Source organism: Euprymna scolopes, chromosome 41 (genome assembly GCF_053919585.1).
Source record: "Euprymna scolopes isolate OS-2025 chromosome 41, ASM5391958v1, whole genome shotgun sequence".
NCBI lineage: Eukaryota > Metazoa > Mollusca > Cephalopoda > Sepiida > Sepiolidae > Euprymna > Euprymna scolopes.
The window spans coordinates 75,983,080-75,998,084 of NC_136522.1; the positions used below are offsets into that span (position 1 = coordinate 75,983,080).

The window sequence follows — 15,005 nt, forward strand, 5'->3', positions numbered from 1 at the left end:
TTCTATTATTTTTTATTACAGGTAAATTCACTGTCAAATACAACTTGCAAAAAGGCGCTTGTGATCTGGAGCTACTCAATGAAATTGATTACGAAACAGACAGCCGTACTTACACTTTGGTGATCGAGGTGACATATTCCAAAAATAACAGAAGAGCAGGTAACTCATTCTAATGCTAACTTTTTATTCTCATACTAAAAAATATGCAATCCCTATGCAATCCTTACAACTACATACAGAAATATTACAGCTGACACAGTAATATGGGGCAAGTCAATGTCTCTAATGATGCTGGCTTACACAGAGCTGAGAGAGAGAAAATTAGAACCTAACAGCCCCTAGGTGTAGTTCTGGGCGTCCACACCGCTGGTTACAAGTGTAACAGACAATTTTCTCAGGGTCGTCTCATTGTCACAGCCACCAATATGACCAAGTAAGCCGTAGTTAATGACAAGATACATGACATGTAGTCCTAGTTGGTTCGGCTCGAACATACACCAAGGTCCTGCGACACACTTCCAGTTGCTCTGACAAAGACGGGGTTGATATGTTAAACGCAGCAGTGATGAATCAATTTTATAAATGTGCCCTCCTCCTCCTCCTCCTCCTCCTCCTTATCCAAAAATCAAACACAATGTGATAGCACAAGCCTCGGCTGATACCACACAATGACTTATAAATTAATGAAGATAGATGCCGAGTTCCTATATGTACAACTTGTAGAATTTAATAAAGATAAGTAGAAAACAATCATACATTTTTTATTCAAACAATACTTTTTAGTAGAAAACGTATAAGAACACATGTGTATCGCGTACATGTGTATTTTGTTGATCTCTGGCGATCATGTGTGGATTGAGATAAATTGTTTCATTCATGTTGTTACCGAGGTAATTCATTGATCGTAGAGTTCAATCATGATTACACAATGCTTAGCTTACTTTGCTTAGACTGGATTAGTATGCAAAAATTCGTTTCATTCGAGAGTCGTGTTTGCATGTGTGAACGAAGCTTTGGAATACGTCGCTCATTGTTCATCACTGTCGTGTGCCATGGAGAAGAAGAAAAAGGGAGAAAGAGACGAAAGAGAAAAAGAAAAAATATTGACGACGTCTGTCTGTCAGAGGTCAGGTCAAAGGGCAGTAATTGTTTATTCTTTTCTTTCTACAAATTCAATCAGACCCCTGCCGAAAGGATGTGGAGAGTACTGTGACCTTGGGGTGGGGGCCTTTTTTAACCGAAATCTCAGAGACGTTCAATGGTCGTTTCCAGCGATAAATCATTGGTAAGCAGCTGTTGTGATAACACAAAATCATTTGAAATGGTTAATGAAAGAAGAACAGGAAATATGGGAAGACTTGTTCTCACTCAGACTCCATGAAACACCACCGGTTACTATCAGTGAGCAAACATTGATGATGACCAGTGTGAAAACTCCTAGTTAATAAATAATAATGATTAAACAGGCAATCCATTTATTTTATTAACCATATTCTCGATTTGTTTTTAGACTTTATAAGTGGTGAAAAAATATTTTTGATTTACAAATTAATCCAGGTCTATATTTTCATTTTTTCATTATTTTACAGCAAATATTTTGGCTTCAAAAGCTAATGTTACAGTCAGAATAGTAGATGTGAACGACAATGCACCAGTATTCGTTTTCCCAATTAACTACAGGAGAATTCCAAATACTTACCTTGGACTTCTGTCCTCAACGGCCGGAATCAATACTGCAATTCTAAACATAACTGTAAGTGTTTATTTTCAAGAATTTTATAAATATTATTGATTGGTATTATTTTGATTATTAGACTACTATTCTCATCTGGAGTGTTATTTTCACAATATTTCGATCTATGTAACCTCTAGCCTTCTTCAAATGTATCTTGCTGAAGTCTTAAATCTTTCTGGCGACCTTGGAAATCTGTATGGAATTTCAAACAGCATCCTTTATTTAATCCACGGGAGGTAGCATTCCATCAACCATTACTTGATAGAACTCCTAAATAATTGACAATTGTATTTTTGAGTGTCACCTGCACTGAGGATTGAACCTTCGATTTTCAGCAGTGTAACTTTTACAGCTGAATTTTATCAAGTACTCTATCTACTACGCCACGGGTCCTTGCAGAGGTTACATCGATCGAAACAATGTAAAAATAACACTCAAGATGAAAACAGTAGTCTGAAGAATTCAAATAATATGAATAATCAGTCCTCATCTCAAAAATTCAGAAACATTATTGATTGGCATAAAGATGTGAACATTCCAGAATATCATATTAGCAAAAAAATAAACACAGTTGTCTCCATGTTTGAAGATAAAAGTCCATATAATCAAGTGATGACCATAGTTGGCTGTCGTTTGGTCTGCTTTCATGACAATGAACATTAATGGTGGAGCTCCTTACGTTTTTTTATGAAGTATGCATACATCAGAACTCCCCATGTTCTTTTTTAGTATGCATACGTCAAGATGTTCGATTTTTATCTTGCTTTTCTAACAAACCATTTGATGCTTCCAATGAACATCTGACTTGTTGACTTTGGTAAAATAGTCAGACAAACAAACAAAGAGTAGTCTATTTTGCACCACTGTGGTTTGGTTCCTGGGCACTATCAACTTCTGTCTATAAAATAATCAGTTCTAAGTGAGTCTTCTGTAGGTTGAAGGTTCAATCCTCAGTATGAGCGATACTAAGAATACAATTATGAATTAGTGCAGTGAGATTCCGACGAACATTAAAAAGCAAATGGATCTAATTGCTACCCACTTGTATCAGATTAACGGATAATTGTAAACTTAGAAACTCCTATAAAACAGTAGCTTGGTGAACTGATACAAGAATGTCACTTTCTGAGTTTGAAACGATTTATATTGGTTAGAAAATATTTTAGGTAAACATGCTCTTGTAAAAACTAATTTGCTTTTGAAATGAAGAGAAAAACCGAGACAAATAAAGGAGAACAATTAGAACCATTTGCTTTTAGTGTTCGTCGAAATCACGTCTGTATCTCACTATATTACTTCAGAATTCCACTCGGTCATAGCTGACGCAACAAGAACAAGTTTCTTCCTATTGATTAAATAAAGAGTTCTATTAGCAATTTCCTGTGTTCATCATAAAGATTCATGAATTCGATAAGATGCATCTGAAGAAGGTAAAGGGTTACATCGGCCGAAATATTGTTAGAATATTATCTAAGATAAGAACAGTAGTCCGAATGTAACAAATTATACAAATCATGATATCTATAATGCTTTTATATGAAGATTGACCGCGCGCGCGCGCGCGCGAGAGAGAGAGAGAGAGAGAGAGAGAGAGAGAGAGAGAGAGATTTCCCTTTATCCGTGCTTCAGTTTTCAATATTTGTATATTTTATTCTTGGTTTCGTTTTAGGCTACAGATAAAGACAGTACTAACTTCGGAAAGGTTACATACGCCATTGACGAGGCTGTTCCATTTGGCATGAGAACGACTATTCTCGAAAACACGAATGTCTATGAACGTAACAACCCAATCAACTACGCATTTAAAATTGTTGCTAGTGATATGGCGCCTAACCCCAAAAGAACTACTGCTAACGCTGTGGTAAGTTACGAATATACTAAATCACTCGAGATTTATAAGAAAAATTGATGATAAAAATTAAAATTAAATAAAGTACAATATTTATAATTTCATCAAATTTTAAAACAAGGAATTAAAACAGATTTTTGAGAAAAAAAAACAATAGTAAAATCAAGCAGTTCAATTCTATTATGTTCAACAATGTTTGCTTTAGATGAAAGAATGTTGTCTAAATATATATATATATATTTTCTCCAAACATATATATATATATATATATATATATATATATATATATATATATATATATATATATATATATATATATATAAAACAAATAAATGGCAAACGTCTATATTGAAAATTTCAAGATGTTGAAAATCTTACAATTTATTTCCTTAAATACGTTGGCATGCACAATTGCTATATGCTCTATAATTACATTGAGCTTCATAAATTAAAGGATTGGTATAAATAAAAGGTGAAATATAATTAGAAGAAAACATATTTCTACACACACACACACACACATATATATATATATATATATATATATATATATATATATATATATAGTGTAACCCGGGTATAAGAGACCGAGTATAAGAAAAATGGATATAAGAGAGATTTTCTCTGGTCCCAAATTAGAGCCTGTGTTAATATACAGTGTAACCCGGATATAAGAACCCCGGATATACTTATAAGCCGGATATAAGAGAGTTGTAGGGACCCGGATTACACTGTACATATATAATATATATTACATAGAAAAATACGAGCATGAAAAGCAATATGGTTAAGATTAAGTTTAGAAATGTAAAAGGACTAGTTGTTAAAATTAGAAAAGAAAAAGACAAAATATTCTAGTAATAAATATAATAAATTTATAACTTAAAATATTGCAGCATTAAGAATTGATTATATAATGTTAAATTGAATTTTTTTTTAATTTTTAATGCTGCACTATTTTCAGTTATAAATTTATTATATTTTTATTAGAATAAACTGTCTTTCTTTTCCAGTTTTAAAAACTAGTCCTTTTACTTTTCTAAATTTAATCTTAACCATATTACTTTTCATGCTCGCATTTGTTTCATGTAATATATATATTATACATATATATATTATATTATCCATATGTATATTATATATTATAAATCTAAAAAAAATTCACCTACTAAGTTCAATGTTCGTTGATAGCATATTGAGTAAGATGCCCGTCTGTTATCTAAATAGTAGGCTTTCGATCTATAATTATATTTTTTCTAATAAATATTAAAATAAGATTTATGAAAAAATCATTTACAACATTTTTTTATTGAAATAAGATCTCTTCATCAAGACGCCAATTAGAAAATTTATATATATATGAAGTGTGTGTATTTAGATAGCTGTTGTTTACTTATACATTTTATATTTTTGATTTTTCTTGTCTTTTTTGTGTGAAAATTAAAAATAAGAGTGTTACTCAGATAACAACCTTGAAACAGATAGTTACGTTGGTTACACAACCATTACCTTAACTAGCTGTCTCAGCATGCATAATGTAGATTCCAGTGAAATTTTTCAACATTTATAAAACCATAACTCCGACGTAAAACTAATCTTAGTCTTCAACATACACAAAAAAATACATCATGAAACAAATTTTAAAAAGCTAAAAGTACTTGAAGCTATCTTCATAAAAAGCCAACAATCTGGAATAAACCATGTCACTTTTGAATCAAGTCAAAATATTCTATAATGCCAGTCTAACTCTCCACTCCTCTTCTTTTATACGACCCACCTCAGAATTTGGTTGACCAATAGCCTAAAAAATACCCCGACGTCAGCTGCCTATGAATACTGACCATTTGCTGCTACTACTAATTTCTTCCCTCGCCAGTCTTTCTCAGCAAACTATTTGAGTCTCACCTAAAGATGTTTCCACAGCGGGGCAAGGACGTTTGTGATACATATGGGATATATATAACATTTTTGATTTTCACACAAAAAAGATCAGGAAAATCGTAAAAATAAAAAAAAAACATAATTAAACAGAAGCTCTATATTATCTTTAATAATATTTGTTTATATTTATATATATATATATATATATATATATATATATATATATATATATAACTACTTCATTTACTCACATAAAATTAATATACGAAAGTATAGATTTATGCGTAAACTTTAAGTATTTACTTCAAAAGTGCTCAATACGTAGGTAGAGCTAGTTAGTAATTTATAAAATATATATGGCGATTAAGCTACACTGAATATTCGGCGTTTCATCCACTATAGGATTCGTCAGGCATAAGCCTGACGAATCCTATAGTGGATGAAACGCTGAATATTCAGTGTAGCTTAATCGCCATATATATTTCATAAATTACTAACTATATATATATATATATATATATATATATATATATATATATATATATATATATATATATATACAAAATCAAGACAATAAAATAAAAAATGAGAGCATTATATTGCGCATTTTCATATTCGTTACAATATTTTCGTGACCATTCAAACAATTTCAAACACTATGTCATTCAAAAATATTACAAAAACAGCTTCTCCTTAGACGGTGAAATACACTATTTATACCTGTATGAGCACATTTCTAATCTCCATTTAAGAGATCAAGCAGTTGAACCTATCTTCACCCCACTCTTCTAAGTTTTTTATTATATTAATTTTTTTTTACATGGGGGTTACTTCCTATCAAGGCCCAGAGGCCACTCGAGGATAAGGGTTAATGGGTATACATTAATCCTTGTGATTTTCTGTTAACCATGGAATTTATAAATCGCCCTATTTTTATATCGCTATTTTTTAAATTATATTTCAATCAATTATCTATCTTAATATTACACTAATCATCCATGTGTGATCTTTTTAATTTAAGTAATTATTTTTCTGCTCCCAATTATTTATTTATTTGATTTATTTTCTAAATAATAAACTACACCCTCAAAATCTAGTTTAAATTTATATGTCCCAACTATATTCTCTTCACTTTATGACAGTTTCGTGTCAGTTTTGTTTACATATACGATCTCATAATTGATTTTCCTTAATATTTTATTTCTTAAGAAGGAATTGTAATTAAAAGATTCATTTAAAAAATTATTAATTAAAATTTATCATTTCATACTTGTTATGTCAGTAATTTAAATTTTAAATGTATCTTTTTCATTTTTATCATTAAATAATTATTCTATTTTAATTTCTTTTAATTTTTCTTTTCAATAGCATTCTTTAATTCTACACGTTATAAGGGAGATAACTATGTTAATTAAATTTTTATTGCTCCAAATTTTAGGCATTCATATTTTGTATTTTGACTTTAATATTCATTAATTACCCTCATTTAATTTTAAACTTATAATTCTAACATTAACTTCTTTATACGAATCTCAGTGTAATTTCTCCTTTATTTTAAACTTTATATTTTGATTAAATTTATTTTACTCCACTTAAGCTTGCCTGTCACTATATTTTGCAGCTATTTAATTTTAGATTATTTCTATTCTTGTGCTGTTAAAATTACTCGGGTGTAACTTTATCATCCATAAATATTATTAAAGCCAACACTACTTCCATTTATTCTATTTAGGTTATTATTGTTATATTTCCTATATGTTAAGTTTAATATCTACTAATTTATTTATTTATTGCACCATTTTAAAATTAAATTTTAGAACTCTCTTTACACATTTACATTTCACCCTCAATATATTCTGTAATTTTTTCCTCTATAAATTTATTTCAATAAAGTTTTAGGCATGATAGCAAGAATTTATTTCTATGAAGACAGCTTTGAATATCAACTTTTTGTTTAAGATGTCCTTTATAGAATTCACTATGTGATATGCTTCAAGTAAGCACAGATTACATCTTTTTGGTTTACTGTCTAGCCTTATTTATTACTGACCATTTAAATTCAAACGCTTTTATTTTTAAATTCAAACGCTTTTATTTTAATTCAATCACCTAATGCAGTTGTGTTCCTCTTTTATATATATATATATATATATATATATATATATATATATATATATATATATATATATATTTGGTAAAACTGGTAATTAGTAAAAACTTGAAGAGAGTGCTCAATAGCATTGCAGAGCAAATATATGTTTTATTTTTTTATTACCGTTTTATCTGTTTGGCTACATAAGCTTCAGATGTTGGACCATGTTTACGATCTAACAGAGTTGTGTATATATGTGTGTATGTCTACTTATGGACCCATGTATGTCTGCATATACTTTGTTTCTATATATGTGTGTGTACGTGGATGCCTGGAAGTGTACATATATATGTGTCTGTATGTGGATGTCTGGAAGTGTACATATGTATGTATATGTATATATGCGAATGTGCGTGTGCATTAACGTATGTATTTAAAAAAAGAACCATTATAGCCGACGTATAGCGACTACAAACATTTTAAATGAACCCTGTACTTGTAAAAAAAAATGACATCTACACTAACCCTTTCTCTCTCTCTCTCTCTCTTTTTCTCTCTCTCTCTCTTTCTCTCTCTTCCTCTCTCTCTCTCTCTCATCTATTTAATATACCTTGCTGAAAAACCAAAAGCCAGTTAAAATTTAAATTGAAACTTCCCCCCTCCTCTCTTTACTTTTCTCTCTATCATCCTTTCTCCATCCCCCCTCCCTATATCCATATATCTCCACCCACGCCTACCTGAATCTGCTAACCCCCACACACAATACAATCGAATGTATCTTTAACCTTCAAAACTGAAATATTTTCAACACCCGTCTTTCCTTTTTTTTTCTTTTTCTTTCGTATCTCTTTTTAAAACACTTTCTTCCAATAACTAACAACCACTTCTATAAGGCCTGACGAGGATCGTTGGATCGTAAACATGGTCCAACATCTGAAACATATGTAGCCAAACAGATAAAACAGTAATAAAAAAAATAAAACACAAACATATATATATATATATATATATATATATATATATATATATATATATATATATATATATATATATATATATATATATTCATTAATAAAGTTGTTTTGCTGTATAATAGTCTGGCTAGACGTAGTGAATGCTTCAAGCTGAGATTTGAAAGCAAACCATTTGATCAGCAATTGTAAATGTTTACCTTTATGTTATTACGTTAGCTATTAAGAAAGCAAAATTATAACGCCAAGAGGGCTCAATTTTTTTTATATGTTAAAAAATTAGGATTCCAAATTTCATTGAACTTTAACCTTTTTTGTCATTTTTAGGTCAATATCGTGTTTGACAGGAATCGTTTGACACTGAGAGTGCTAGAATCGCCACAAGTTTCCGAGTCAAAGAGAGAGGAATATCGAAAGTAAGTTGCGAAATTTTAATATTACTTTGTCTAATATGAAGTATGGTACTATTTGGATTTTCGATGTAACTTTCGACCTTCTTCAGGTGTATCTTTGTCAAACTCGAGAATGATTTTGTTGAATTCCAGAATCATAAATTAGTTCTTAGTAAAATTCTCTCATTACCCTTCTAAAAGTTGAAGGTTCAATCCGCAGTTTGGGCGACACTCAAAATACAGTTGCGAATTACTTAGCACTTCTACCCAGTCATGGCTGATGGAATGAAAGCATGCTGCTCCTGTGGATTAAATACATGGTTATGTTCCGTTTGAAATTCTGTGCAGATTCTTGAGTTTGGTAGAAAGATTCTCAAATTCGACAAGATACACTTGAAGATGGTCGGATGTTACATTGTTAGTTTCACAATGTTCCGATCAATCAAGATGAAATCAGTAATTAGAAAAATACAAATAATACGAATAATCAATTCTCATCTAAAAAATTCAGAAAAGTAATGAAATATCGTATTCAAAATGTTTGTATAATGAATAGTTCCATTATCTTTAAAATAAAAAAAAAAACCTGGCTTTTAGAAAGCACACAAAGTAAACAGAGTTTGTGTTTTATTTATATATTTATTTATTTTTAGATATCTGACAGACTTGTACGATACGACTGCACTTATTGAAACAATCAAACTTGTCTATGACGACACTGGAAAGATGCAGTGAGTATTTTTTTATTTATCTATCTATCTCCATCTCTCTCTCTCACTCTCTCTCTCTCTCTCACTACACACATATATATATATATATATATATATATAGAGAGAGAGAGAGAGAGAGAACTGTGTCAATTGCTTTATTACATATTAGTAAAAATATCAATATTTCACTACATATATATCACAAAAAAATTAAATTATATCAGCAGAAGACTGTTTTAAAGTTAGTTATTTCCCAAAATTTTATTCAAAATTATGCGATATTCACGAAGTTATACCATTTTATTTATCATCAAGGATGAACTCTGTAAGTGGTCTGAGTTCCGTTCGGGTTCCAAATTTTGCCCCATCCATTCAGACCATCAAGAGTAGCACGGAGCTCGTCCGTAAATAGGACACACTGGAAATACATTTTCATGTAATTCTATGCCCAAACCATTCGTTTTTCCCTATGTTGTTTGCTCAACGATGTTCCTTGCCATCATATTCAACACATTACATATGACCTGCCTGGATCTTGAAGCGATTTCAGCTCTTGCAAAAATGGAAGCACTGGTGATGTTTGGGTTTCGATTGTCTTCCCTACAAATTTTCTGAAGATCACAATCTGAAAGGTTTCTCCTGGTACCCTTATCCTTTCTGGAATCAGTGTTGGGTGGTTCACTCATAAAGGCAAGATTTTTGGATTCCTTTCTTTCTCCGTGGCTAAATCTTTGATGTACAATTCTTCTTCGAGTCCAGCAACAATACATTGCTTTCCTATAACCTTCAATCGCCCATTTTTTTTTTAATTTTGCCATTGTAAGAGATCTGCAATAAAGCAATGTACAGTATAAATTCTTTGATAATAGATAAAATGCCATAACTTCATGAATATCGCATGGATTTAGATAAAATTTTGGGAAATAACTAACCTTGAAGCAGTCCTTTGACGATACAGTTTTTATTTATTGTGACGTATACTTAGTGAAATATTGATATTTTATCAATCTGCAATAAAGCAATTAACACAGTTTATATATATATATATATATATATATATATATATATATATATATATATATATATACAGAAGTTTAGATACGAGAAGCCATCGGTACCGTCGGTTTCAAACCTGATAATAGGGAACCGTTTTATGTCCCAATATCAAGCTTTTCAGCTGATCTATCTCCTCCTGAGATGAGATAGATGGCTTATTTTATCTAAACTTCCCAAAATTTTGAAAGTTTTTTCCTTATAATACAGCATTCTAATGGAATTCTTTTTACCAAAAAAATATAACTATATATATATATATATATATATATATATATATATATATATATATATATATATATTAAAGATCTGTTACCCTATACATATTTCTTTTTACCATATACATCTTTGCTGTTTGTGTATGTATTTTAAATTTTTTTTATGTTTCTCCCGATGTATTTTTCCTAATATTTCATATATTTTGTCATATATTTTTCTATTTATATCTTCACAAGATTTTCTCCTTCTGTACACATGGTGTATCTTTATCTCATTTTTAGGCTAATATCCTTATGCCGACTTTTTTGTACATAGAAAAATATTCAAGTTCTATGTAAACAAATTTTTGTTGAACCCGAGGAGGGTTCAATAAAGATTTGTTTACATAGAACTTGAATATTTTTCTATGTACATAATTTTTCTATGTAAATAATTAAATTCTGCCCAGTTTCAACCAGCATTATCAATCAATTACGGTGTTATCTTATTGTTCATTTGTCAAATTCATTAAATCTTATCCTCGAGTGGTACTTGGGCCTTGATAAACGATGACTGGTTAGTACATTACAAAATCTGCTACATTATTTTGATTTTAGAAAACATCTATAAGCTTAAGGGATCTTAAGAAGTTGAAATTTAGGAAATCTTGCTTAATTGGTGTCTAATGACAATGGCTAAAATTCAATGCAAATTTAAAATATTTGAATTTTCAAATGGCAGGTTGGACCCATATTATACACTATAAGACCCTTTTAAATACCTCAAAGAAGCTGAAATGATGGGAATATTTATTAATTAACGCCTAATACCTATTGTTAACATGTTATAAAAATCGGAAGTATCTTAATTTTCACAAAGGACTTTCACCCTTTTTGTTTGTTTTTTTTAAGAAAAAAGTCTTATTTATCCAAGAGGAAAATAAAAAAAGCTGAAGACATTTTTTAGTCGGTCGTTCTACTTTTCTGAGCATTGTCTCATGGGAATTCTTTCTGTGGTGTCTTTTTTTTATGATGGCCGAATTGTCTTTATCATAGAACATTTGTATTAAAAAAATATATGTAGTTCTTTATTTTATCCTGAGGTACATGCTTTGGGAAGAGAGTAAGCTTATTGGCATTCACAAAAAATAGATATTGTGCCTTGCCATTGAAATACCCCAAAAGGGTTAATATGCTGTAATACACACAAAACTTACATAAATGGTTACTATTTTTTTCTTTTCCTTCTCTTTTAGCTCTGATTTAGTTTTTGTCCTTGCCTCCGACAACACGCCGCATGAATTGATCAACATCTCAAGGTAAATATAACATTTCTCTTGATTTCGGTTCAGTCAAGGTAACTTTCTTCTAAGTTTATATACGAACTCGCTTCTTCTTTTCTTATCATACTTCGAATATATATATATATATATATATATATATATATATATATATATATATATATATATATATAACTACTTCACTTCATTTACTCACATAAACCTAATATACGAAAGTATAGATTTATGCGTAAACTTTAAGTATTTACTTCAAAAGTGCTCAATACGTAGGTAGAGCTAGTTAGTAATTTATAAAATATATATGGCGATTAAGCTACACTGAATATTCTGCGTTTCATCCACTATAGGATTCGTCAGGCTTATGCGCAAATTCTGTGGTTGCTTCTTGTTTTTATATATGTTGAGGATTTCTAGTTAGCCAATCAGCTTTCTAGTATCCACCGCGCCCCTTCCTATCAGCCAATGGGTATGCATTTTATCGAACAAAGGATCTGTTTTAGAACTAGGTTAGTGGTTTAAGGTAGACGTATATTTTATAAATTACTACTATATATATATATATATATATATGTGTGTGTGTAGATAGATAGATATGATCACTCTTGCACCTCTCTTTCTCACTTTTTCATCCCACATATATCAGTGACTGTTATAGGTATATCATACTGTGATATATAATGTTTGATTTAGAGCAAAAGAATCTTCCATGTGTACATATATGTAATATGCATATATATCACGTATATTTGTGCATATATATATATATATATATATATATATATATATATATATATATATATATATATATATATATCGTCATACATTCTATTTCTAAAGTTCTAAAATTTTTCGATTTCTGGCTCCACCTCCACCCAAATCTTCTATTTCATATATTGCAATCTTATTCACCATCTTTCTCATCTCAGCCTTCAATCTTATTCACCATTTTTCTCTCTCAGCCTTAAAGGCAAACATTTACCCAGGATTTCAATCTTAACCGACTTGACAGGTAATGGTAGAAAATTATTTACTATAATATAACTATAATAATTATAATATACTACATACACTAGTGTTTCATACTTTCGGGAATCATCAGTGCAGGGTGTCACAATTAACACCGATCGATAGATCCGAACTCGGCAACAGAAACCATCGCTAACTCTATTAGCAAGGACTAAATCCATTCAGCCAGCGTTAACCACGAGAAATACTGTTGAAATTTAAACATTTATTTTAAAATGTTTTTAACGTCTGTCAAACTGATCTAATCATTATATGATCATCGCATACGAGCTAAATTGACCGACTTTATTTCAACTGAAAGTGCTCAACGATAAAAAACAAGTTTCTTAAAGGGGCTGACATAATTATTTACTATAATAATTATTAAATATATATATATATATATATATATATATATATATATATATATATATATATATGAAGAATAAGAAAACGGCAATATAAAAAATATACTAATGCATATAGGTTTATTCGTTTATTCAACTTCTTTTTAACCTAGATAAGCTTGCAACCTAAAGTTGCATGTGTTGATGTGAATTTAATTAACATTTTTCTAATTTTTATACAAATTTATTTATCTTTTAATTTAATTATCGAAAGGAAACAAACGAAAAAATCAATTTTCCTTTCCACTTGCATATACAGCATATATAGAAATAGATCGTGACTTGTTAAAAATCAAATCTTACCTTTTAAAGAAGGAACATTTGAACACAAATCCTGAATATTTGCCCAGGAAATAAAACAATATTGTGAAATAGAACGATTCGTTATATTAATATTAATTAATAATCATTGAATTAAAAAAAATAATAATAACAAATAATAATTCATAAAATTCCGCTTTCTTCAAAACCAATATGCAAGATACTTGCCTTTATGACTGATATCAACGATACATAAGCAGTATGTAAATACGTATTGTATAAATATTGAGTAAATATGAATTAACTTGAAATAAACGTTTTGACATAAGAGTTAGCGTGAAAAATAAGCAATACATTATGGCATTGAAAAGTTAGAACGTTAACGTAAAACAAGATAAAGTGAAAAAAATAATTTAAAAATACACTACCAGCTAGAAAGGTTAACATGAATTGAAACATAGACCATAAACTATATGAATTAATGTAATACACTATGAACTATAAAAAATTAATACAATACACTATAAACAATTAAACTTAATGTAATATACTATAAAGTATTAAACTTAACATGATACACTATGAACTATAAGCGTTAACATAACAAACTATAATATATATTAACGTAATACACTACACAGCGTAATATGCTATGAACTAAAAGGTCATAATAATTTATTATAAACTATAAAAGTAAACGTAATCTATATTTTTCTTTTTTGTGTATTGAGATTCATATTAAAACCACTTTTTTCTATTTATTTAAAAAAATAATACAATTTTCTTATGTATGGGTTGTGGAATTGCATTCATTAGCAAAACTATAACTAATTTGCATATTCTTTTAAACATTCATTTTAGTTAATTCCCTGTTAGTTGCTTCGGTTTTCTAATGGGATAATCATCTTTAGTTAACTATTACGTGTAATTATACTGATGCAGATATTTTACATGATTTATACTTGCATAATATTTGCGTAAAAAGTTTATAGTAACCACAAAATTGTTTCGATATATATTTATGTATACGTATATATTTTTGTTTAACAAATTTTGCCTACCAAACTCCTCCTAGAGGTTTTGGTCTACAGACATGAAACTTCATATATAAGGTATTTGAATCATGCAAAACTTTATATTTGGGTTTTAGC

At 29.6% G+C, this 15,005-nt stretch overlaps 1 protein-coding gene across 1 annotated transcript in view; it reads left to right on the forward strand.

Moving 5' to 3' along the window:
- LOC145266635 (uncharacterized) overlaps positions 1 to 15,005 on the forward strand; it is a 471,019-nt gene that overhangs the window by 435,503 nt on the left and 20,511 nt on the right. Inside the window, exons 174-179 of the mRNA XM_080122558.1 lie at positions 22 to 159; positions 1,590 to 1,753; positions 3,405 to 3,596; positions 8,856 to 8,944; positions 9,574 to 9,651; positions 12,137 to 12,199. Of these exons, the coding sequence (XP_079978684.1) occupies positions 22 to 159; positions 1,590 to 1,753; positions 3,405 to 3,596; positions 8,856 to 8,944; positions 9,574 to 9,651; positions 12,137 to 12,199 (724 nt within the window). The remainder of the gene's footprint in view (positions 1 to 21; positions 160 to 1,589; positions 1,754 to 3,404; positions 3,597 to 8,855; positions 8,945 to 9,573; positions 9,652 to 12,136; positions 12,200 to 15,005) is intronic.